Genomic DNA, 25,092 nt, shown 5'->3' with positions numbered 1-25,092 from the left:
AAACTATCTATAATTGTAGCCATCTAGTGATGAAGATTGAAGATAACAATATGATATAGCAGACGATTTTCAGTTGTCACATCACATTGTGGTCTCAAGTCTCATATTCTATTGATTAGGCTGAATTCGAGTTTAAATTTAAACTAGAAAACAGCAGCAGCTTGGTAGTATTATTTACATTCAGTGATTCTCAAATAAATATTTCATTCGTCCACCAAATAAGAAGTAGAAACAACAAAGGGTAAGTCATATCATAGTCAATTGTAGCATCTTTTAAAGTTAGTCTTGATTTCATTTCATTACCCGAATCGTATATTTGAATCAAGCACAAAAATTCAATGTATACATTGAGTCGTGTATTATATATATAAGACCTGGAATGAAGAAAAGTAATTTAGTGTTTGAAATGGGGAAAAACCAGGCAAAGTAAATGATGATGACATTTTCTACTTTGCTTGAAACAGCGAAGGTAAATGATTGTAATATTTATTCGAAAACATGACAGCCAAAAAGTTAAAAAGCACAGTAGTACCTACTAGAATAATAGAGGAATGAAAAGAATAGATAGGAAGAGAAAGACATTTCCAGTTGATTTGCTAGTTTTTGAAAAGAGCCCCTGTTGTTTGGGTGAGTCAATTGAATTGCTTCTGATTCCAGGATACCAAGGCTTGAAGGTAGTCTGTTGCCAGACAAAATTGTTGCTTCTTCGTGTAGTGAAATCGTTGAAAGTGGGTCTAGTGCTGTCTTGAAGAGGTACTGAAGTTTCCCACACATCCTGAGCAGTCAATCCTGCTATTGGACACTGTGCAGAGTTTGGTCTGAAACGGTGAGAACAAATTTCCAACTTTAATTATAGCAACTGTCAAGGTGTCATCAAATGACCAAGTTACTGACACATAGTCCTCGCATTGCTTGAGAAGGAAGGCCAGTGATTTCGAGAACATGTCTTTGGTGAATTGGACTGCTTTGCCGTCTAATGACGCTCGACAGTTTCTATCAGCTGCTGCCAACATGCACTCTTGGAATGCATGGTGAGCGCTGTATCATACAGAAAATGTTTCGTAACAAAAGTTTTATGTTGGGTGTTTTTTTTGTCAAGAAACTTGCCAGCAAATTTGTATGTTGGAAATCGAAAGAGCCGACACTTGATCGATCAGGTAGCTGAGCTGCTTCCGACACTTTCCCTCATCTGTTGCCATGGACTTGATGCACGGTGCATGCTTCAGATAATCTGTTTGAATCGTGGGAACAACAATTTATTTGTTTTCCTAGAAAACGTAAATTTTGAATTTAAATCATCTTACCTGCTTGATAATTTGCATTCGAGCACATCTCGTCGTTCTTGACGGCTTCGTCTAAAGCGATTTGCAATTGTTGTTGTCGCCTATCGCTCGTCAGGCAGATCATGGCGTAGTCTCTGATGCAATCGATAAATTCAGTCCCGATTCTTTAAAGTTAAAAAACAAAAAAATTCCCGTAGTTAACTTTCATCAAAGAAATGTCACAATAGAAAAACAACTCGTGTCCGCTGAATGTAACGACCTGCAGTGAGTAGAGACGTCGGATAGAGTGGCCGGAACGACGTAGTCGGGATTGCGTAGCAGTGGCTCGGCTGTTTTGACACATCTATGCAGTTGGTCTCGCTGACAGCCGTGACTCACGATGGACTGGAACGCGACAGTGGCCAGCGAGTTATGTACTAGCATTAGTAGCATAGGATAGAAAACAACAAAAACAAATCAAAAACAGCAATAGATTCGGGGGGGGGGGGGGGACAGGGTAGAGTAGAACGAGTTGTGCGCGTGACAAAGGAGTAATTTGATCGAAACATTGGGAAAATACAACTTGTGCGTGCATCTGCTAAAGTCAACCGACTTCACCATAAAAAACGCCATTTCATCTTATTTTTTCCCATTTCTTTCTTCTCAACCCACCAACTCTCTGTCAATCCTAGCACGGGAGGGAAGGGGAGGCGTAACGAGGAGTCACCGGAAGTTGTCATGAGCTCACGCTATTCTCCCATTCGTTGACTTTGGCTGTGAGCAAACGTATATACTATATGCCGAGTTATTCTCTTCCAACACCAACCGACCAACTGCATCCCGCGTAATAGTCTTTTCTTCTCATGGTCGGAATTTATTTTGCAAACAAAATCTGATTGAGTTGGCTGTCAGCGAGGCGAGGGAAACGGAAGCGCCCAATACTTTCACTAGACGGGCAATGATGAGGCAACCCCCCCTTTTGACAAAAACTATAGGCCCAGTGTGTGTGCTGTGCGTTTGAATGCAAACGAAATATGCCCCGTCACTTTGGAATTGTTGAATCACAGGGGGGAAATCACAGTGGAAGGCCAATCGTCATAAACGAGGCCATGTAATCACAGAAGAATCGTAAAAGACTTGCTTGCTTTACTTTTTATGGTAACAAATTACTTGGCAACCGAACGTTTTGATTTAACAGAAAACCGTATCGCCTACGAGACGGTTGGAACGAACAAAATTGAGGCACTTTAATTCATTGATTTTACCCTTTGCACCAGTTTATTTCTGCAGAAATTGGCCGTCATGGAACATGCCGTGATTTCATCAAAAAAGCAATCTCAGTCCTTGAACAGTTTGAACGCTACCGTTTCCGCTCAACTCTCTCTTCTCTACTTTGGGTCGTTTTGGTCGAGTGAAGTAGTGGTGCCGCCCTTTCCCGTTAACTTGGCGAATCTGACCTTGTTATCTAGCCATCTTTTACTCCGCTTGAACCCGATGCGTGCATTTTCGACTCGGTTCTCTTTCAACACGCCACCTTCTTTCCTTTCGACATATGCCTTTTGCCTTTCCATTTATTTTAAAATCAGTCACGCTACTTTGAACGAAATCGATTCTCGCTGGCTTTGGCTAACTTGCTTTAATATTGCGATTGATTCAAGTCAACTTTTCTGAATTCATCTTGCAATATTTTGTACAATGTCATATTCCTGCTTATTTCAAACTTTAATGTCCTTAAAAAGGTGATAGTTGGAAATGATCAGACTCACCCAAGATTATCAATAGTAGAGAAGACACAATGTAGTGAGTAGCCATTTCGATCCTTAATTGAGAGCGTTAAATTGGGAGTCTTGTCGATCACACAATCAATGGAGATACAGTTCTTGAAATCAGCTCACGATAATTAATCGGAGTAGTAATCCATTTGCGGTTAATATTAACCGTAATGTTATGCTATGGGGCGGAAGCTAACGAGCATATGGTAGCCAACTGTTCCGGTGTAATTCTGACACCCAACTGACTGCTCTCTCGAACTCGACAGCCCGACTCTATTTCTTTTTTTTTTCCACCTCTTGTATGGCCATTGTTGGATACGCTTCCATCCACAGTATATACCTAGCTAGCTTCCAGTGCGATGGAGAACGGGTAGCGGTCGTTACGTGACCCGCTCTCTGCACAACATCGTATCATACATACCCCCCACCACCCTCTCTTTTTTAGTTCGTTTACTTCATCACGCTATGCGTATGCGCGTCATAACCTTGCCGCTGTTGGCGAAGACGGTAGATCCGACGCATCGTGCAACTTGACGTGTTCACGCTCTGGCTAGTTCTTGGGTCTTTCCAAACTGCATACGACGTCGCAGTCCAAGTCGACTGTGTGTGTACTGAAAGTGGACCAACTCGAAGGCATCATGCACCCCCCGTCGATCCTTATTCCCTTTCGTTGTGCCATATAGTGTGCTCTATAGGCATGAGTAACCGTCATAAAAGTCATGTTGATGCCTGTTTCCTTTTTCTTCTACGTCCATCTCCATCTTTTCCCTATTTTTCTAAAAAAATCACGCGACTTTTTTTTATGTGGAAAACGTTCCGATTGAAAACTTTGAAAGCAACAACGGTCGTTACGCTCTTCTGATCAGCAATCATTTTTGCCATCATTCATTTCTCTTTCTCTTTCAGGTCACTTTTATCTGACTTTTCCCTCTACCTTTCTGTTTGTCAACTTTTGTGCCTTCCAACTGTTCGCCCCATCTGTCATTGATGACATTCCACTTTCCATTCGCCTCATTATTACCCCACGTTTGTTACCTTTGCCGCGCTGGTACGTAACGTGAAAGTGGTAAAAAGCTCAAACCTGTGCAGCCGGCCAAATATAGTTCGTGTGTGTGAGTTACTCGTAGTAAATCTCATTGGGTTGGACAAAGGTTGGGATTCAACCCTCTTTTTTTTTATAATGAATATGCCCTTGGTGATGGATGAGGTATCGTTACAACGAAAACCTCCCCAGACCTCAAAACAACTGCATTCGCTGTTGAATTATTCAGAGCATTTAGGATCAAACACATTAACATACTACTACACTTGGAGCTTCTGCGTATTAAAAAATAATAATGAGACAGTATTTCAATATTCGTTTCGACGCCCGGATATCCGGGTCAATGTGCGTTGATTCAATCAATCACAAATCTTTGAAAGGATGGATTTCTCATTGTTCTATTATTCACTATTCGACTGGAAATTTTTTTTTGGGACAGGATGCTACTGGAGAGCATAAAAATAAAATGTTGCTCTGCTGCATTTCTAGTCCATTGATTTGTGATGCAAAGGGTTGGTTATTCATTTTTGTTTTCCTTTTTTCGTTTTTGTGAATAGGTACATGGAGGCGAGCCAGACTCGAGATTGCACAGTGTACGTCTCAAATTTCCCATTCTCTCTAACCAACAATGACATCCACCAGATTTTCGGGCAATATGGCACCGTGATTAAGTAAAATTTCAATATTATCATTGAGACTGTACTAGATTCCTAATCATCCACTTTGAATTAAAGAGTAACCATCGTAAAGCACCGATTGACAAGAAAAAGCAAAGGCGTGGCTTTCATTGTTTACAAAACTCAAGAAGAGGCATCCAACTGCATCCAGCAGACCAATGAAAAGGAGGTATGTAGTATGGGTTTTCTAATCGATGGCATAATGGAACACATTTTAATTTTATTAATTTTCCTCAGATGTTTGGTCGGATTTTGAAATCCTCAATTGCCAAAGACAACGGTCGGACGGAAGAGTTTGCAACTCAGAAAAAAACCTACGAGGACAAATCGCGGTGTTTCGAATGTGGCCAGGAAGGACATCTGAGTTATCAGTGCCCTAGTAACGCATTGGGAAGTCGCGAACCGCCAAAGAGAGGGTCAAGAAAACACGAAAAAGAAGGGAGCGAATTAGGAGATCAAGACGATTCTCTCGGTGCTGCCATTCGCTACGAACAGCAAAAACGATCGATGCAAGAGCAATCAACGTCGTTATCCGCAACAAACGTCCGAAAGAAGAAATTCAAACCAAGCTCCTATTTCAGTGACGAAGAAGAGATAAGCGACTGAAGCAGGTAAAGATTATATTTAGAACCCTTAAACTCATTTTGTTAACATAAGTCTTATTAGCGGTAGGCTATAAGGTAAATTACCTTATTAAGGCCAGTACACTCTACCGATCCCTCGAAAGCATACAATCTTGTACTTATTTGCGTTCCGTTGCACGCAATTATTTCCGTAAAAAACGTGGAAATCAGTCAAATGTAAAAATGTGATGAACTGTGAATAAATATTTTAAAAATAGTTAGCTGGAAATTCCAGCTTAACTGATTCAAACTGCCGATCGGCACGTACGATACGGCACGAACGATAATGTGGAAATTAAGACTATTTTCTTTTATCACGTTTGCGTTAACTTGATTGCTTATTTCATTACAATTGCTTACTTCTAGACAAACGCTTCATTTATGGTGACTTAATACATTTTTTGATGTTACGCTATCCTCCAAAAGTGGAGTTCTATTGTCGAACATTTAAAATTCTATGAGTTCTATTGTTAATCATGAAAATAGTTAAAGAATTTATTGGAGTTCTATTGTCGGGTATTTTTAATAATATTTAAAAAATGAGTTCTTATGTCTTTGGAGTTCTACAGTTCTACTGTCGCATACAAAATTTTTTTTTTTTATTATTATTTTTTTAAATATTGGGGTTCTATTGTCGGTGGAGTTCCCATGAAAATTACGGTGAATTCACAAGTAAATTCCAGTTTATTTCTGTGCAACGTTGTTTGTGATTTGATCCGTAGTGTGTCGGATCGCCTCATCAGATTTATTTGTATGTGATGTGTATCTGGTTATTCATTTCTCGTGAGTCGTGATGTTAAGCTTCGGAATAACGGAAACATAGTTCGGAAAGCAATCCATCATTCCATCCGTTGCGTACAGTCAAACGTCGTAATCGTGAGGGAATCTTTTGCCTATCGGTAGGTGGCTAAATTGGATTGTCCTCCAACCACCAGGTGACGCGAGTGTCTTCGTGAGGACGAAATATTTGCCATTTGTTTCAGAGACGCTGACTGAAAGTGTATTCCAAATTAATTACGGAATTGCGATCTACATTTTCAGCCATGAAATTGTAATAATAGTTTGGATTTCTTAAATTTAATTAATCTTAGACGTTTCTCTCTGAATTTACAGGCAATCTGGCATATTATTTTACTTGGCCAAATAATGTGACGACGAGGGTGGAAACTGCTGTCAAATGTCGGCCATTGTTCGCTGTACCTATACGGCTGTACGGTTCATCTCGTGCAGAAACACTTCAGAGCTAGTAAAGTAATGCTATTGATCAATTTCCCTGCAATAATGCAATAGGTTTTATTAGTTGATGTTCAGGTCGGAGGAGGAGATCCCATTGCTCAACTGTTGCAGAAATTGAGAACATGACAAAGTCTGAGCTTCATGGCTGTTATATCATCAACATGGTTTTGTTGCAGCCATCTGGTGAAAGATGTGATCGAGTCAAGTTGAGCTGCAGCTGCTGCATGCAGTTTATCTAGCTGGTGTTATCCCAAGTGTCACTGCAGGTAATTTTATTGATGTTATTGGTTGTAACTTGGGAAGTCTTGTGTTTTTTTTTTTTTTAATTTTGTATTCAATTGACAAGTTAACCTCTGATGTGATGTAGAAAATTAGGGGTAATATTTCTTCCTTCCAAATAATTTTTTCCATTCAAAGATAGCCACATTGTTGGTCAGCTTCCACTGAGTTTTTTTTTTCGATTTTCTTCCAATCAATCTAGAACAAAAATTCCCACTCAATTTTACCAAGTTTTTATAACATATTGGAAGTAGATGAACAGAATTCCTCCCTGGTTTCTTTTTCAATTTAAATTTATTACTCATTTTAAATTAATTACCAATTTTAAACTAAGTAAATTTTATTATCGGTACCCTTTTTCACATTTCAAAATGTTTTTGGTTCATTGATGTTCTTTTGCTTTGTAGGAGTAGGAGTTCATGGTCATTGTGATGCTTAAGCTGTTTATGGTGTTGCTGTTTGGTGTACAGCAGTGGTTTTGCAGTCCCTTTCCAGTTGAGAGATGCTCTGAAATGGAGCTCGTGCAGACTTGCAGTTCAACAACACACTAAAAATGTGTCATTTGCCTATGTTGGTGTCCATGCGTATGCTGTGTTGAAAAGTTGGCTTAAATAGTCAATGTTGCCTGATGGCTGTCGGTCTTGTTTTATCGCCTGCATTTTGTCGATGTCGTCTCTTGCTACCTGTACCTGCGTTAAGGTAATGCTTGATGTTTTGTTCAGTTATTGACTTTCAATTAAGATCTCTATTCTTTTTTTCAGTTTAATCGTTTGCTGCCGTTCCATAGACTTGATCCATTGGTGAAACTGAGGAGAGGTTGCTACGCGGACTTGCAAGGCGCATGATTCGATGAAATCTGTTGGAGGGTCATGAGTCTAAGCTGGAAGCCTACCATGATACACTGCTCTCATAATAACTGCTCCTCAGCTCTCTTCGCTCTTTTTTCGGTTTCTCTTAACCATGGCCGGGTAATCTCCCTGGTCGAGTCAGTCGTGCAGCGTCTTCCACTGCTTGACTGGCTGCAGTTTCAACCGGACGGTCTGTTAAAATAAGAATTTAAATCTAGATCATCGCCTCCTTTGAGCGGCCCGGACAATCCTGAAACCTTTAGGGTTGCCATTCCATCGAGGCTTAAACGAGGGTACGTAATTACACGTTAGTAAAATTGCTAAAGCTATTAATTCAATTGTTTGCATTACCAGATGACGCGGAGGTGTTTCCTATTGAGGGGTTTTGGTGACAAGGAGTCACTGAACGAAACGCTAAACCAAATGAAAAAAAAATATATTAAAAAAGGTAATGCTAGACATGCGACTATACGACATGAAGCTTTTGCAGAAAATAATGTGAATTTGTTTGCAGCCAACGATCCTTTATATATCCGAGCCGAGTCATTTCCGTCTACATTCGGTGTGAAGAGCAAAACCAAAATTTCAACACATTTTACTGCTTAGCAACGAAAACAAAGCGAGTGTCAAAACATTGTTTTACTTGCGCATACTTTATTGTGGCAGAAACGCGTTGGTCATGTAACAGGGTGAATTTTTTTTTCACTTTTGTTGATGCAGCATCAAACGACACGCGATAGGTTCTGGCGGTAATCAAATATTCAAGATGATAGACCTGTCAATGTAAAAGGCAGGGTAAGGGTAGCAGGTAGCTCCTGTAAATGTTATTCATTTAAGTTATTAAATAGCTGCTAGTAGGATCTCATTGTCGATTTGCGGTTACAAAATCCATAGTCCTAGAGTTCAGGTATTGTCAATCAATCATTTGATTTGCGTTTTAGATACTTCTAAATCAGTTGTGGAAATACGATCCCCCCCCCCCCGCTTCTCCTGGGTGTTTTCTTAGGATCATTGAAGTAAATCTTTTAGTTATGCGTTGTGAACGTAGCGGACGAACTCTGACAGTCTATCGAGCTTAAGCAATTGCGTCTTAATTTCTTATTTTGTTGATTTTATTCAACCGTTTAATGAGAAGCTTTGATTTGTATTTTTTTATATTAATAATTTATCTTTTTTTTAGATTTTCTTCTCCGACCGCAGGTGCAAGGATTTTGTGTTTGAAACTTAGAAAAGTTTGCAGTAGAATATTTTTAAAAAAGCCGACAGTCCTTCAAACGGTTCGAAATGGAATTCATTCACCGAAGAAACGAGTCAAATGACTCAAATGTGGTATTTTTAAAGTGACTAAAATTTAAGCCATTATCATTTATGATTTGATATGTGTTTTGATATTAGTTTTTGTAGACCCATTCCCAGCAACGTCAACCTGCAGAAAGAAAAAGGCCAGTTTCTACGACCTTGACGCTCGAAGGTCACGGAGATCATTACGTAAAACGTATCATGCAGTGGTGTAGAGGTTGGGTGAGAATGACACGTGTTGCTTCATTATCTAAAAGGTACAATAGCCGCAAGTGTAAGCCATTTGGTATTCATTTTGATATTGGTTATTGTAGACCCATCCCCGGCAAAGTCACCTGCAGAAAGAAAGGCCAGTTTGCATTTCAATCGAAGGTCATGGATATCATTACGGCAAAGGTGTCAGGCATTGGTGTAGAGGTTGGGTAAGAACGGGACGTTTTGCTTCATTATCAAAAAGGTAAAATAGCCATTAGGCTTAAGAGGAGGGGTGAGAAAAAATTGTATAAAAGGCGAAAGAAAAGTTGGCAGGGATCAGTCGAGTGAGCATCTCCGACACGGCAACAACTCCATATTTCGTCGTAATATCAGTTCGCAATCACGGGTAAATGTTCATTTTTATTTCGAGTCGTAAATCTATTCTATCTTGTCATTAGTTGTTGATACGACTAGTTACCTTCGAAAAATAATTTCCGATTGTTTATTCCATAGCTAATTATGGTATTGTGTTGCTGTTGGGTGCTGTATCGTTGATGTCGACCACGAGAGAAAATCTTTCAAAAGGAAAGAGAAAAGGCAACATAAGTCAATCGAGTGAGCATCTCCGACCCGGCAACAACTGCATTCTTCGTCGTAATACCAGGTCGCAATCACGGGTAAATAATCTGTATTTCTACGTGGAATTTTGTATCACTTTCCATTTTTTCTATTTGATAATATGTCCGTTATTGTTGAATATTTAATATTGTCTAGTTAACTATGCCGTCGTGCTGCTATTGGTTGTTGTATCGTTGATGGCTGGGTCGAACACTGGTGTACCGATGTCTCCTGGATAAGGCGGATACCAAACCGCAGCGCCGCCGCCTTACTACACAACAACATACGCAACGACCAGTTACTACACCGAGGTTGCACAGTTGGGTTTACAGTTAAACCACCAAGGATTCAGATTATTACACCACAACTTGTGCTGCTCCCCGAGCTACACTACCAAAGCGCAGAGTACTACACCGAAGCTCCTAAGTACTACACCACCGAGGCACCTACTGAGACTACGCAACTACGTATGCTGCCCCAACCTACGACACCGAGGCTCCAGCTTATTACACCACTAAAGCTGTCGAATACTACACTGGAGCGCCCAAGTACGATAGAAGTCGGTCAAGTGAGCTTCTCCGACACGCAACACGGCAGCCCCGAAGTTTCGAATAATCTTCGTTTCAAACAGTGGAACGACAAAGAGTGAGGGTGAGCTCTTTATTATTGTAATTTTTTTGAACATGTACTAATGACTTGTTTTCCTTCCTTGTCTGTTTTTCGGATGAATTTACTGCAATCCCGTCTAATTGAATAGGAAAGATAACGGCGGCGTAGCATTCGTACGTGTACACCGCGTCGTTAAACTTGACATTGTCGGACGGAAAGCCGAACTTGACGATGGCCGTGCCATAAGCCTACGACAAGTGCCTTATTGCCACAGGTAAACATTTTATGCCAAACGAAATTCATCTTTTAAAGTCTCAATGATTGCTCCTTTATGGAATGTTAAACAACTTTGATAATCTTCCTGCTTGATAGTATCTGAGAGTCTACTTAAACTGCTAGCAATTTATTTCTGTGGTTACGAATCACTAAAAATGGCCTTTATTTTCTTGTTAGGTGGTAAACAAAAATCTTTTCCAATCCCTGAGCGGTGCCCTCAAAGATGTCCACGAGCACGTAATGCTGTTCCGCAACATCGATGGCGGTAACATAGGCCGAGTCCTCCCTAAATACTTGAGCCATTGGACTTCCGAGAAGGTGAAAGCTCAAGGTGTCAATGTGTTGCCCAAAGCTAATGTTGAGGGTGCAATTTTGGAAGACTACAAGGTCGCATTGACCTTTAACGATGGTCAAAAGGTAAACAGTTATTTCAGTACATGTTTTAGCGATGTCAGTTAAAATCTAGAATTCATTTCATCAGATTTAAACTGAACATGTCATCGCTGTTGTCGGTTGGGACGCAAACTTCACGGATTTGGCTGTCGTTTCTGGTTTGGAAATAGATTCCAATTTTGGTGGTTATCGAGTCAATACCGAGCTTGAAGCACGATCGAACGTCTGGTTGGTAAGAATTCTTGAACATTTTATTTCATATAAATTGTAATACTTGTGACTAAAACTTAACCAACATTGACTGCTCTGATGTTGTTGTTAGATAGTATATGAAGTTCCTGTTAAATTATATTCTAATTATTGGGTATGGACTTTATTTTTTATTAGGCTGGATATGTTGCGTTCGTTTGTGATATCAAATTGGGTCGTTGGCGTACGGAACATCATCACTTTGCTGTTGTATCAGGGCGATTGCTGGAGAGAACAATACTGGCAACGAAACATGGATGAACAACTGCAGTGCACTGTCATCAAGTTCATTCTTCGTCGTATTATCAGTACGCAATCGGGTAAATATTCTGTTTCATGGAGTTTGCATCAATTATTTGTTTTTATCTGTTAATGTACCATATTGAATATTAATGTTCAAATCAATTACCGCCTATTTGATTGTAGTGTCGTGCTGTTGCCGTTTGTCGTATCGTTGAAGGTTGGGTCGATCACTGGTGTACTCATGGCTCCTGGGTATGGCGGATACCAAAGCACCACGCCGCCACCTTGCTACACAACGAAAACATTCGCACCAACCGGTTACTACACTGAGGGCCACAATTACTACACCACCAAGGCTCCAGAGTATTACACCGCAGCTAATGCTGCCCCGAGCTAAATCACCAAAGATCCTGAGTACTACACCGAGGCTCCCAAATACTACACCACCAAGTCACCGGAGTACTACACGTATGTTGCCCCAGCTTATACACCGAGGCTCCAAGTATCACTCAGTTCCTAGCTACTACACCGAGGCTCCAACTTATTACACCTCCAAAGCGGCTGAATACTACACCGAGCCGCCCAAGTACTACACCACCAAGGCTCCAGAGTATTACACTACAACTTATGCTTCCCCGAGCCACTATACCGAAGCCCCGAAGTATTACTCTGCCTCAAGCTACACAACTACAACTCGGCTTACTACACAGCGGCTGCTGCTCCTTCGTACTACGTTGAACCGGAATACTACACCGAGGCTCCAGTTTACTACACCACAACCTACGCTACAACTAGCTACTACACCGAGGCACCTAAGTACTACGCTACCAAGGCACCTGAGTATTATACCAATACTTACGCTGCTCCGACCAGCTACACCGAAGCTCCGAACTATTACTCTATTCCGAGTTACTACGCCACTAAGGCACCTGAATATTACACCACACCCTACGCTTATTCAACTTACTACAGGGACGTTTCTAAATACTAGAGTCGAATTTTCAATTTTTAGTAATCATGTTCAGATTTGTCGGTCATATCTTAATAGTTACTAGTCTTTAATGAGAAAATATTTTTTTTTATCTGGTTAATCATTTTGTACGACTCTTCTTGCCACCTAAAAGCCTTTGACATTGCGACGTTTTCTTATTTTTATTTGACCTTTCCTATTTCGCATGTTGGAGGTGAATATTTCTCTAGTCGCTCTGCATTCCGACATATTCTAGTGTTTGGACAAAAGAGTTGTAGATAGTGTTTGGTTTCTCATAGAAGTTTATTTGCAGGGTCTGGAGTTGATCAGTCACTTGCATATAACTTATGTAGAATTTCAAAGTTGTAAAAAATATACAAGTCGTGAACTAAACATTTTTTATTATAATTTATGAGACACAGCAAACAAAAACATTAAAAGGAATTGCTTTATTGTCCCACCTCCACCCACAATTCCACCACATTTTACAATCACAAACATACATACACTTATGTTAACCCGTTGGCTGCCACGCCATACAACCCGTAGGCTGTACTCTACTACTCTACGCGCCACGTCTGAAGGATCCATGGCCAAGGTGGGACTTGCCATTGCTGACAAGTCCGGGCTGACACGGTGACAGGAGAATCCATCACCGTATCGACAAGGGGGAAGTCCCTATGGTGCATTGCCTAACAGGCTTGCCTTGCGGCAAATTTTGGGCTTGGCGACTCTCCGACCCCGCGGCATGAAAACCACGAGGCCGAACAGCGCGGCCCGTGCGAAGGAGCTAGGGGAGAACAAAGGCGTGGCAGACAACGGGTTAACTAACACAAACGAACACATATTACCAACAACAAATGATGATCAGCGCTGACACTTTGGAGATACCGGCGACGTTATGGTGTCCATCTTCTCGATGTCTCTTCTGCATTACCTGAATAAAGAGAAAACAATTCTTATTTACTGACATGCCAATAAAAGTTACATAATACAGAAAGAACAATAATCAGGTTTTCTAGCTCAAAGATTTAAATATGCAATGTTTTAAAGTTTAAATCAAGCTTGCAATGTTGAGAACTGTAAACAGAACAAAGCTCACTTGCTAGTCTTTAAAAAAAAATTCCGGAAGTATACCGGAAGTAACCACAGCGCCTCAACCATTGAGCTGTCGTCAAATTAAACCACATATTCGTGATCCCCATAAAATTTGGGGTCGATTAGGTGTGATTTAAACGAAATCCAAAATTTGGCCAAAATCGAGAATTTTCCTGAACTATAGTTCAGGAAAATTTTCGAAACCGGAAGTACGAATACGTAAAAAACAGAACATGAACTTTACCACAAATTTTACGAGGATCACGAATATGTGGTTCTTTTGTGCGTCAGATCAATATTTACTAAACTACTGACAGAAATGAGAAAACCGGAAGTAGAAAAAAATACACATTTTTAAAAATCTACCAAGTGAGCTTTGTTATGGGAATAGTTATCGTTAGTTATCACTAAATATTTCATTAAAATAACTGCCAATAAATGTTCAAAAAGATGTGCAAAATAACTCAAACTGACTGTTGACAGCTGCAAATTTTCAAAAAGCCATCTAGCGTTAGAAAAAAGAAACGTCCAAGTAAAACTTTGTTTGTGCGCAAGAAGGGCCTGATTTTTGAATTATTACACAGACACAGAGTTTAACGCAACTAGATTATTAGTAGATAATCTACGAAAGTAAGTCAATTGTCGGGTACCTGGGCATAATCCCGTGGTGAGTAACTGCAGGTGTGTAACAGCTAACAGCAAAGGGTAGCGACCACTGAAGTGTTCCAACTCGTCGGTGAAGTAAGACAAGTTGTAGCAGCAAAAGTAGTGAAGCTAGATGAGTGTACGTCGGGAAGATAAGGATGGAGCAGAACGTTGCTGGATGTCCCACTTCCTTCATGGACAAAGGTCAGCATTGGCTTAAGGATCTATTACGTGCTATGTAAAAAAATGTATTGCATTAATGAATTGAAAATATAACAGTTAATAAAGCATTTCAATCTTTACCTTTACTAACAAGCACACTGAAGTTTTAATGATAAAAAACCGCAAAAATGGAAATCACAGCAACCAACAGCCTTACTCCTTAGGTTGAGGTAAATTTCCTGAAGTTAAAGAAAGTGTCATGAAGTATTGCAGTAGCGTGACGATAGGTTATATTGATGCTTACCTTTATTATATGGGTGAATGGTGCTGAATTTAGTAAGGCGGTTGGTTTGGTGTGGTTGGTGTGGTAGCAGTAATGGGGAAATACCTTGTCTCCACACATTTGTATTCCACGATATGTGAGTTTCACACATTAGTTTTAGGCTTTTGACAACATGATGGGTCTATTAGATGGAAAGTGACTGAGCGCTAAGTCAACTTTTTGGAATGACTGACAGTATGCATCTAAAATTTGAAGAAAGAAGTTGGTACAGTATAAAAATAAGGAAATTAGGTGAAGATAAACCTACATATGATACGAAGTTCAATTTGGTATATGAAATCACAGGAATATAAGAATTAATTAGCATCCAATTGTTTCGCCTATTTTGCCTCGTTTCACGATGCAAAAACAACAAAGGCGACGCTAGCGACATCTGGTAATGAGTTTTGAAGTTGGTTGCACAAATTATCGGAGTTGAGATCTTTCATTACCAGATGTCGCTAGTGTCACCCTTGTTGTTTTTGCATCGTGAAACGAGGCAAAATAGGCGAAACAATTGGATGCTAATTAATACTTATATTCCTGTGATTTCATATACCAAATTGAACTTCGTATCATATGTAGGTTTATCTTGAACTAATTTCCTTATTTTTATACTGTACCAACTTATTTCTTCAAATTTTAGATGCATACTGTCAGTCATTCCAAAAAGTTGACTTAGTAGCGCTCAGTCACTTTCCCTCCAATAGACCCATCATGTTGTCAAAAGCCTAAAACTCATTTGTGAAGCTCACATATCGTGGAATACAAATGTGTGGAGACAACGTAATTCCCCATTACTGCTACAACACCAACCACACCACGTCAAATGCCATACTAAATTCAGCACCATACTCATATGATAAAGGTAAGCCTCAATATAACCTATCACCACGCTACTGCAATACTTCATGACACTTTCTTTAGCATCAGGAAATTTACCTCAACCTGAGGAGTAAGGCTGTTGGTTGCTGTGATTTCCATTTTTGCGGTTTTTTATCATTAAAACTTCAGTGTGCTTGTTAGTAAAGGTAAGGATTGAAATGCTTTATTAACTGTTATATTTTCAATTCATTAATGCAATACATTTTTTTACATAGCACGTAATAGATCCTTAAGCCAATGCTGACCTTTGTCCATGAAGGAAGTGGGACATCCAGCAACGTTCTGCTCCATCCTTATCTTCCCGACGTACACTCATCTAGCTTCACTACTTTTGCTGCTACAACTTGTCTTACTTCACCGACGAGTTGGAACACTTCAGTGGTCGCTACCCTTTGCTGTTAGCTGTTACACACCTGCAGTTACTCACCACGGGATTATGCCCAGGTACCCGACAATTGACTTACTTTCGTAGATTATCTACTAATAATCTAGTTGCGTTAAACTCTGTGTCTGTGTAATAATTCAAAAATCAGGCCCTTCTTGCGCACAAACAAAGTTTTACTTGGACGTTTCTTTTTTCTAACGCTAGATGGCTTTTTGAAAATTTGCAGCTGTCAACAGTCAGTTTGAGTTATTTTGCACATCTTTTTGAACATTTATTGGCAGTTATTTTAATGAAATATTTAGTGATAACTAACGATAACTATTCCCATAACAAAGCTCACTTGGTAGATTTTTAAAAATGTGTATTTTTTTCTACTTCCGGTTTTCTCATTTCTGTCAGTAGTTTAGTAAATATTGATCTGACGCACAAAAGAACCACATATTCGTGATCCTCGTAAAATTTGTGGTAAAGTTCATGTTCTGTTTTTTACGTACGCGTACTTCCGGTTTCAAGAATTTTCCTGAACTATAGTTCAGGAAAATTCTCGATTTTGGCCAAATTTTGGATTTCGTTTAAATCACACCTAATCGACCCCAAATTTTATGGGGATCACGAATATGTGGTTTAATTTGACGACAGCTCAATGGTTGAGGCGCTGTGGTTACTTCCGGTATACTTCCGGAATTTTTTTTAAAGACTAGCAAGTGAGCTTTGTTCTGTTTACAGTTCTCAACATTGCAAGCTTGATTTAAACTTTAAAGCATTGCATATTTAAATCTTTGAGCTAGAAAACCTGATTATTGTTCTTTCTGTATTATGTAACTTTTATTGGCATGTCAGTAAATAAGAATTGTTTTCTCTTTATTCAGGTAATGCAGAGGAAATTTCGAGAAGATGGACACCATAACGTCGCCGGTATCTCCAAAGTGTCAGCGCGGATCATCATTTGTTGTTGGTAATATGTGTTCGTTTGTGTTAGTTAACCCGTTGTCTGCCACGCCTTTGTTCTCCCCTAGCTCCTTCGCACGGGCCGCGCTGTTCGGCCTCGTGGTTTTCATGCCGCGTAGTCGGAGAGTCGCCAAGCCCAAAATTTGCCGCAAGGCAAGCCTGTTAGGCAATGCACCATAGGGACTTCCCCCTTGTCGATACGGTGATGGATTCTCCTGTCACCGTGTCAGCCCGGACTTGTCAGCAATGGCAAGTCCCACCTTGGCCATGGATCCTTCAGATGTGGCGCGTAGAGTAGTAGAGTACAACCTACGGGTTGTATGGCGTGGCAGCTAACGGGTTAACGTAAGTGTATGTATGTTTGTAATTGTAAAATGTGGTGGAATTGTGGGTGGAGGTGGGATAATAAAGCAATTCCTTTTAATGTTTTAGTTTGTTGTGTCTCATAACTTATAATAAAAAAATGTTTAGTTCACGACTTGTATATTTTTTACAACTTTGAAGTTCTACATAAGTTATATGCAAGTGACTGATCAACTCCAGACCCTGCAAATAAAACTTCTATGAGAAACCAAACACTATCTGCAACTCTTTTGTCCAAACACTAGAATATGTCGGAATGCAGAACGACTAGAGAAATATTCACCTCCAACATGCGAAATAGGAAAGGTCAAATAAAAATAAGAAAACGTCGCAATGTCAAAGGCTTTTAGGTGGCAAGAAGAGTCGTACAAAATGATTAACCAGATAAAAAAAAATATTTTCTCATTAAAGACTAGTAACTATTAAGATATGACCGACAAATCTGAACATGATTACTAAAAATTGAAAATTCGACTCTAGTATTTAGAAACGTCCCTGTAGTAAGTTGAATAAGCGTAGGGTGTGGTGTAATATTCAGGTGCCTTAGTGGCGTAGTAACTCGGAATAGAGTAATAGTTCGGAGCTTCGGTGTAGCTGGTCGGAGCAGCGTAAGTATTGGTATAATACTCAGGTGCCTTGGTAGCGTAGTACTTAGGTGCCTCGGTGTAGTAGCTAGTTGTAGCGTAGGTTGTGGTGTAGTAAACTGGAGCCTCGGTGTAGTATTCCGGTTCAACGTAGTACGAAGGAGCAGCAGCCGCTGTGTAGTAAGCCGAGTTGTAGTTGTGTAGCTTGAGGCAGAGTAATACTTCGGGGCTTCGGTATAGTGGCTCGGGGAAGCATAAGTTGTAGTGTAATACTCTGGAGCCTTGGTGGTGTAGTACTTGGGCGGCTCGGTGTAGTATTCAGCCGCTTTGGAGGTGTAATAAGTTGGAGCCTCGGTGTAGTAGCTAGGAACTGAGTGATACTTGGAGCCTCGGTGTATAAGCTGGGGCAACATACGTGTAGTACTCCGGTGACTTGGTGGTGTAGTATTTGGGAGCCTCGGTGTAGTACTCAGGATCTTTGGTGATTTAGCTCGGGGCAGCATTAGCTGCGGTGTAATACTCTGGAGCCTTGGTGGTGTAGTAATTGTGGCCCTCAGTGTAGTAACCGGTTGGTGCGAATGTTTTCGTTGTGTAGCAAGGTGGCGGCGTGGTGCTTTGGTATCCGCCATACCCAGGAGCCATGAGTACACCAGTGATCGACCCAACCTTCAACGATACGACAAACGGCAACAGCACGACACTACAATCAAATAGGCGGTAATTGATTTGAACATTAATATTCAATATGGTACATTAACAGATAAAAACAAATAATTGATGCAAACTCCATGAAACAGAATATTTACCCGATTGCGTACTGATAATACGACGAAGAATGAACTTGATGACAGTGCACTGCAGTTGTTCATCCATGTTTCGTTGCCAGTATTGTTCTCTCCAGCAATCGCCCTGATACAACAGCAAAGTGATGATGTTCCGTACGCCAACGACCCAATTTGATATCACAAACGAACGCAACATATCCAGCCTAATAAAAAATAAAGTCCATACCCAATAATTAGAATATAATTTAACAGGAACTTCATATACTATCTAACAACAACATCAGAGCAGTCAATGTTGGTTAAGTTTTAGTCACAAGTATTACAATTTATATGAAATAAAATGTTCAAGAATTCTTACCAACCAGACGTTCGATCGTGCTTCAAGCTCGGTATTGACTCGATAACCACCAAAATTGGAATCTATTTCCAAACCAGAAACGACAGCCAAATCCGTGAAGTTTGCGTCCCAACCGACAACAGCGATGACATGTTCAGTTTAAATCTGATGAAATGAATTCTAGATTTTAACTGACATCGCTAAAACATGTACTGAAATAACTGTTTACCTTTTGACCATCGTTAAAGGTCAATGCGACCTTGTAGTCTTCCAAAATTGCACCCTCAACATTAGCTTTGGGCAACACATTGACACCTTGAGCTTTCACCTTCTCGGAAGTCCAATGGCTCAAGTATTTAGGGAGGACTCGGCCTATGTTACCGCCATCGATGTTGCGGAACAGCATTACGTGCTCGTGGACATCTTTGAGGGCACCGCTCAGGGATTGGAAAAGATTTTTGTTTACCACCTAACAAGAAAATAAAGGCCATTTTTAGTGATTCGTAACCACAGAAATAAATTGCTAGCAGTTTAAGTAGACTCTCAGATACTATCAAGCAGGAAGATTATCAAAGTTGTTTAACATTCCATAAAGGAGCAATCATTGAGACTTTAAAAGATGAATTTCGTTTGGCATAAAATGTTTACCTGTGGCAATAAGGCACTTGTCGTAGGCTTATGGCACGGCCATCGTCAAGTTCGGCTTTCCGTCCGACAATGTCAAGTTTAACGACGCGGTGTACACGTACGAATGCTACGCCGCCGTTATCTTTCCTATTCAATTAGACGGGATTGCAGTAAATTCATCCGAAAAACAGACAAGGAAGGAAAACAAGTCATTAGTACATGTTCAAAAAAATTACAATAATAAAGAGCTCACCCTCACTCTTTGTCGTTCCACTGTTTGAAACGAAGATTATTCGAAACTTCGGGGCTGCCGTGTTGCGTGTCGGAGAAGCTCACTTGACCGACTTCTATCGTACTTGGGCGCTCCAGTGTAGTATTCGACAGCTTTAGTGGTGTAATAAGCTGGAGCCTCGGTGTCGTAGGTTGGGGCAGCATACGTAGTTGCGTAGTCTCAGTAGGTGCCTCGGTGGTGTAGTACTTAGGAGCTTCGGTGTAGTACTCTGCGCTTTGGTAGTGTAGCTCGGGGAGCAGCACAAGTTGTGGTGTAATAATCTGAATCCTTGGTGGTTTAACTGTAAACCCAACTGTGCAACCTCGGTGTAGTAACTGGTCGTTGCGTATGTTGTTGTGTAGTAAGGCGGCGGCGCTGCGGTTTGGTATCCGCCTTATCCAGGAGACATCGGTACACCAGTGTTCGACCCAGCCATCAACGATACAACAACCAATAGCAGCACGACGGCATAGTTAACTAGACAATATTAAATATTCAACAATAACGGACATATTATCAAATAGAAAAAATGGAAAGTGATACAAAATTCCACGTAGAAATACAGATTATTTACCCGTGATTGCGACCTGGTATTACGACGAAGAATGCAGTTGTTGCCGGGTCGGAGATGCTCACTCGATTGACTTATGTTGCCTTTTCTCTTTCCTTTTGAAAGATTTTCTCTCGTGGTCGACATCAACGATACAGCACCCAACAGCAACACAATACCATAATTAGCTATGGAATAAACAATCGGAAATTATTTTTCGAAGGTAACTAGTCGTATCAACAACTAATGACAAGATAGAATAGATTTACGACTCGAAATAAAAATGAACATTTACCCGTGATTGCGAACTGATATTACGACGAAATATGGAGTTGTTGCCGTGTCGGAGATGCTCACTCGACTGATCCCTGCCAACTTTTCTTTCGCCTTTTATACAATTTTTTCTCACCCCTCCTCTTAAGCCTAATGGCTATTTTACCTTTTTGATAATGAAGCAAAACGTCCCGTTCTTACCCAACCTCTACACCAATGCCTGACACCTTTGCCGTAATGATATCCATGACCTTCGATTGAAATGCAAACTGGCCTTTCTTTCTGCAGGTGACTTTGCCGGGGATGGGTCTACAATAACCAATATCAAAATGAATACCAAATGGCTTACACTTGCGGCTATTGTACCTTTTAGATAATGAAGCAACACGTGTCATTCTCACCCAACCTCTACACCACTGCATGATACGTTTTACGTAATGATCTCCGTGACCTTCGAGCGTCAAGGTCGTAGAAACTGGCCTTTTTCTTTCTGCAGGTTGACGTTGCTGGGAATGGGTCTACAAAAACTAATATCAAAACACATATCAAATCATAAATGATAATGGCTTAAATTTTAGTCACTTTAAAAATACCACATTTGAGTCATTTGACTCGTTTCTTCGGTGAATGAATTCCATTTCGAACCGTTTGAAGGACTGTCGGCTTTTTTAAAAATATTCTACTGCAAACTTTTCTAAGTTTCAAACACATAATCCTTGCACCTGCGGTCGGAGAAGAAAATCTAAAAAAAAGATAAATTATTAATATAAAAAAATACAAATCAAAGCTTCTCATTAAACGGTTGAATAAAATCAACAAAGTTTTGCGACCTCGTGACTTTCGTGTCCATTCTTCACTGGGCTATTCAACATGTGAAAAGGCCACAGTAGTCTAAGTTACGCTTTTCTTGTCTGTTGGATGAAGAGCTCGGACACTTGTTCGAAATTTTGGTGATCTTGAAATAGTAATTCGATTGTTTCGGCGTTTGGAGCAATTAAATGGAAGACCAGGATCTCTTCTTCTTCTGTAGTACAGCAGATGAGAGCAACTTGAGCAACGCCCTACATCGGCGGCCAGTAAAGTGGAATTATTTGTAGGACATTCTCTTACAATTTTAGCAAGTTCTTTAGGAGAATCACAAGTTGACGTGCTCTTAAGCAATGCGTATAAATTGGCTTGGTGGACAAATATTCTTCCTTGATTTCCAGTAGCAACTCTTGGCCGAATAATCGAAATGACAACTAAATTGAGTTTCTCAAACATTCTCTTGACCGTCGAAACTTGCAAATACGAAAGTTTGATGTTCTACTCGGTATCAAATAGCAAGACACATTTCACGATTTTAAAGCCCAGCCAAAGAAGCCTTGAGGCAAGTTGTCAACACGATTACAGAGACGAAGTCACCTAAAAGTGAACCAGAATTTTTAGTAATTGCAAGATTAGTACACCAGACGAAAAAGTTTATACTTCAATGGACGAAAATGGCTGATGAATTCTCCTTGAGAACTGAAGGTATCTGAAGAAGCCAACGACGCGAATGATAAATGAGCCGCCGCTTCCGTGAAAAATTTCCAGTTGCTCGCATCCGGCCCTAAGCACGGTCCCAAATGTTCCCCACTCGAGGAAAAAGCCCTTCGGTTTTTCAAAAATGTTATCCACATAATAACTCATCTTCGAAAACGGTAATTTTTTTTTCAAAACAATTATGTAAATGTACGAAGCATAAACAAATCTAGAAATAGGCCTTTAAAAAAACGCAATTAAAACTAATTAATCAAACATTCAACAAAAGTTTTAGTCATACTTCTTTCATTTCCTATGCGTTTTCATCTTCGCTTTTAGCGACACGATCAAGAAACCACCGTTATGGTCCAAGATGGATGTCAAAAGTCGCCAATAAGTGACTGAAGGGTTGCATGCAAGTGCGGACACCAAATGGCATTTCGATAAGGGAAATAGGATGAGTTGAGTGACATCGATCGGTCAGGATAGTTGGCATAGACGAAATAACACCATGGCTTTGTTGAAGGCTTATAAGAAATACGCCAGACGTCGTACGAGGGCGAATCGAAGCTGGCGTCGCTTACGGCATTGACCGCGTTTCAGTTAATTTGGTTCTTCATTAGTTATGTCTGCAAACACTATTAATAAAAATAAACTGTGAACATTTCCCTGTACAAAACTAACATTCAGCTTACCTTTCCATAATTCAATCATGAGTTGATTGCTTTATAGTCCCAAGGCCGTTCGCACACCACTGTAGATCTGCTCTAAGATTAAACGTGAGCAGACTTGTTTGAAAAACTGGAACGAGCATTTCGAGCATTCATGACTTTTCAAAAAATCAATCGATATTTTTCGATAAAGATCAACAAAGGTTGGTCAGTAGGCGAGTGAACCAACTCTCTCAGCGAGATTTTGTGCTGGTCCGTTGTGAACGTCTTCGTCGACGAAACAATAATCCCAACTGTCACCAAATGAAAAGCCCTGGACGCGGATCGGCGTGAACGATGAAAATGACGCGGCATTTGATTTCTTCAGGACTCCCTTCACCTACTCCAGTTCTTCGAATTCCCACAAATTTTGACCTTATGCATTCGTTTGTCACTGTACCGTTAGTCAACTGCCTCAGATAGTAGAGCTCGTGATAAAAGGGCTTTTCAAATTCCATCTTGGTTAAAACTGCAGCACAGTTCATGTGTTGGGGGCTCAAGTAGTGTCATGTATTACTTTCCTTATGGCAAGAGTTTCATCACCAAAGCCAATTTATTCCCGGATGTCAATATTTTTGGCAAAGATGCCATTTGTAATGAACCAGCATTACCTTCCATGTCATTCGTGACCCAAACATTCAAGAGTCTGAAAAGAGAAATAAGGAATTTCGTTAAATTATCCTGAAATAGTTATCTTTAGTTATCTCACTACTACTTTTTCCTTATTATTAAGCACACAATCACAAGCTTTGCTTAAGTAATACTTACAAAATAATCTTGCTGTTCACATTATAAGAGATAGGTGATAGAAGATGTGGTACTGTAATCCATGCCAATCCCCATGTAGACTGAAGTCGACAGGAGATTAGAGTTTGTTCTTATTCTATGCAAATATTGTGTCTGGCAGTTCACGTAGGTGGGTGTTGTGTCACTGATTGCTTGAGTTCACTCTATTAAGTAATTGTTCTATGTACATATCATTGGATTCTTTGTTAGCAGAGGTAACTGCAACGGTCACACTGAACTTGAAAAGCTTAGACTTGCTGCATTCGAACTAAGTGCTGGGGGTTATTAACATAATAAAAACACACAGAACAAAATCTTTTAGAAGCCCTTTTTTTGTTTGAGCAAACAAAGATTGAAAAGTCCAATATGGGTGAAACCATCCATCCATGCCTTGATGTGATCTGGGCCCATTGAATATAAACATTTCCTTGATTTGACTGCTTTCGTGAGGCAATCGAGAAGAAAAAAAAAAGCAAACTTTTGCGTGAACTCATTAGACAAATGCTCACTACAATCAAACCATCTCATGATTGAAACTTTGCACGTTTGCAAAAAAATGCTGCCAATGCTGGTGAGTGGTGGCAGACGAACTTCAGTGAGAACTGGCTACTAGTGATGTTTCGTTAACGATAACGGATAACGTGAAAAGTCCGTTAACGGACCTTTTTTGGGGTTCGTTAACTTAACGGATAACGCTAACGTTTGGCATTTTTCAGACGTTATTTTCAGACGTTATTTTTGTTTTTAACAGCGCTGCCAAATATGAAATTTTTGGATTTTTCAAAATGAAATTTGTATTTTTTGCGCGCTTCCAACATTTTACTGTAGTAGGTTGACTATGAAAACGAATTTAAATAGCCAATGACAGTGAGCAGTAGTCTTCTTAGCTTCTCTGAGGTTTTTTTTTGCTTTCAAAACGTGGCAAACGAAACTGTATAAGTAGAGTAGGGAAACAACTAGAATCAGAGTGTAAATCTTTAATGTCAGATTCAGACTCTGATGCTCCTGTTGACGGTGAATAAGCGTGGCATCTGCGATGTTAGAAGATCTCGAAAGAAGATTTAATTTCATGACAGATTAAAGAGATCCTGATTTCGACTGCTCCTACCTTCTAGCCACTTCCCTCGACTGCATTGAAACTGAACTTTTAGACAACTTCCACTTTGCAAGTCATGAATTTGATCCTTCTAAGGATCCACCAGTTCAAGATGTGATCTCTTACTGGAAGGATTTGTCTGGTCGTTTCCCCTAATTATCCAAAATGGCC

General features: G+C 40.1%; 2 protein-coding genes and 5 long non-coding RNA genes across 15 annotated transcripts; 3 read left to right on the top strand and 4 right to left on the bottom strand.

The window, feature by feature from the left end:
* The first annotated feature begins 59 nt into the window (after nt 1-59).
* LOC124203930 (zinc finger CCHC-type and RNA-binding motif-containing protein 1-like) lies at nt 60-5,786 on the top strand. The gene is made up of 5 exons (XM_046600836.1): nt 60-241; nt 4,634-4,747; nt 4,811-4,922; nt 4,991-5,364; nt 5,420-5,786. Exons 2-4 carry the CDS (start codon nt 4,638-4,640, stop codon nt 5,357-5,359), a joined length of 591 nt encoding a protein of 196 aa, XP_046456792.1. The 5' UTR covers nt 60-241; nt 4,634-4,637; the 3' UTR covers nt 5,360-5,364; nt 5,420-5,786.
* LOC124203915 lies at nt 335-3,278 on the bottom strand. Its single transcript, XM_046600810.1, has 6 exons — nt 3,029-3,278; nt 1,543-1,699; nt 1,305-1,447; nt 1,108-1,231; nt 895-1,038; nt 335-818 (listed from the first exon to the last, which is right to left on the bottom strand). Exons 1-6 carry the CDS (start codon nt 3,072-3,074, stop codon nt 536-538), a joined length of 897 nt encoding a protein of 298 aa, XP_046456766.1. The 5' UTR covers nt 3,075-3,278; the 3' UTR covers nt 335-535.
* A 448-nt stretch (nt 5,787-6,234) lies between the features above and the next one.
* Nucleotides 6,235-8,977, top strand: LOC124203940. 4 transcript variants are annotated; one of them, XR_006878686.1, is made up of 7 exons: nt 6,235-6,427; nt 6,490-6,627; nt 6,677-6,878; nt 7,299-7,590; nt 7,653-8,032; nt 8,094-8,187; nt 8,920-8,977. It is a non-coding gene; the product is annotated as an uncharacterized LOC124203940 (long non-coding RNA). The 4 variants fall into 4 exon arrangements; XR_006878685.1 differs by lacking the exon at nt 8,920-8,977 and adding an exon at nt 8,254-8,898 and having other exon boundaries at nt 6,490-6,622; XR_006878684.1 differs by lacking the exon at nt 8,920-8,977 and adding an exon at nt 8,254-8,898 and having other exon boundaries at nt 6,688-6,878.
* Nucleotides 8,978-9,233: 256 nt separating this feature from the next.
* On the top strand, nt 9,234-12,757 carry LOC124203889. Of its 3 annotated transcripts, none has more exons than XR_006878670.1 (9): nt 9,234-9,295; nt 9,353-9,495; nt 9,560-9,910; nt 10,008-10,502; nt 10,614-10,734; nt 10,914-11,153; nt 11,218-11,361; nt 11,517-11,698; nt 11,805-12,757. It is a non-coding gene; the product is annotated as an uncharacterized LOC124203889 (long non-coding RNA). The 3 variants fall into 3 exon arrangements; XR_006878669.1 differs by having other exon boundaries at nt 10,609-10,734; XR_006878671.1 differs by having other exon boundaries at nt 10,609-10,734; nt 11,203-11,361.
* A 1,759-nt stretch (nt 12,758-14,516) lies between these two features.
* On the bottom strand, nt 14,517-15,208 carry LOC124203879. Of its 2 annotated transcripts, none has more exons than XR_006878666.1 (4): nt 15,087-15,208; nt 14,801-15,021; nt 14,638-14,735; nt 14,517-14,568 (listed from the first exon to the last, which is right to left on the bottom strand). It is a non-coding gene; the product is annotated as an uncharacterized LOC124203879 (long non-coding RNA). The 2 variants fall into 2 exon arrangements; XR_006878665.1 differs by having other exon boundaries at nt 14,519-14,558.
* Nucleotides 15,209-17,502: 2,294 nt separating this feature from the next.
* Nucleotides 17,503-21,254, bottom strand: LOC124205895. 3 transcript variants are annotated; one of them, XR_006879495.1, is made up of 9 exons: nt 21,193-21,254; nt 20,993-21,135; nt 20,578-20,928; nt 19,986-20,480; nt 19,754-19,879; nt 19,335-19,574; nt 19,127-19,285; nt 18,790-18,971; nt 17,503-18,683 (listed from the first exon to the last, which is right to left on the bottom strand). It is a non-coding gene; the product is annotated as an uncharacterized LOC124205895 (long non-coding RNA). The 3 variants fall into 3 exon arrangements; XR_006879494.1 differs by having other exon boundaries at nt 19,127-19,270; XR_006879493.1 differs by having other exon boundaries at nt 19,127-19,270; nt 19,754-19,874.
* A 244-nt stretch (nt 21,255-21,498) lies between these two features.
* Nucleotides 21,499-24,538, bottom strand: LOC124205891. The gene is made up of 6 exons (XR_006879492.1): nt 23,808-24,538; nt 23,025-23,685; nt 22,631-22,967; nt 22,294-22,570; nt 21,657-22,230; nt 21,499-21,568 (listed from the first exon to the last, which is right to left on the bottom strand). It is a non-coding gene; the product is annotated as an uncharacterized LOC124205891 (long non-coding RNA).
* Between the last annotated feature and the right edge of the window lie 554 nt (nt 24,539-25,092).

The sequence above is a fragment of the Daphnia pulex genome, chromosome 2, assembly GCF_021134715.1.
Source record: "Daphnia pulex isolate KAP4 chromosome 2, ASM2113471v1".
NCBI classification, from domain to species: Eukaryota; Metazoa; Arthropoda; class Branchiopoda; order Diplostraca; family Daphniidae; genus Daphnia; species Daphnia pulex.
The sequence above is the reverse complement of the archived record's forward strand: the minus strand, read 5'-3'. Positions and strand labels throughout refer to the sequence as shown.

Excerpts from the sequence above, each read along its gene's own strand:
- LOC124203915 (XM_046600810.1), bottom strand. The coding sequence starts at position 3,074 with ATGGCTACTCACTACATTGTGTCTTCTCTACTATTGATAATCTTGG. Across the intron at positions 1,700-3,028 it reads TCTACTATTGATAATCTTGG|TACATAACTCGCTGGCCACT; the intron begins GTGAGTCTGATC and ends TACTAATGCTAG. Across the intron at positions 819-894 it reads AAGCAATGCGAGGACTATGT|ACCAAACTCTGCACAGTGTC; the intron begins GTCAGTAACTTG and ends TCACCGTTTCAG.
- LOC124203930 (XM_046600836.1), top strand. The coding sequence starts at position 4,638 with ATGGAGGCGAGCCAGACTCGAGATTGCACAGTGTACGTCTCAAATTTC. Across the intron at positions 4,748-4,810 it reads CAATATGGCACCGTGATTAA|AGTAACCATCGTAAAGCACC; the intron begins GTAAAATTTCAA and ends TTTGAATTAAAG. Across the intron at positions 4,923-4,990 it reads AGCAGACCAATGAAAAGGAG|ATGTTTGGTCGGATTTTGAA; the intron begins GTATGTAGTATG and ends AATTTTCCTCAG.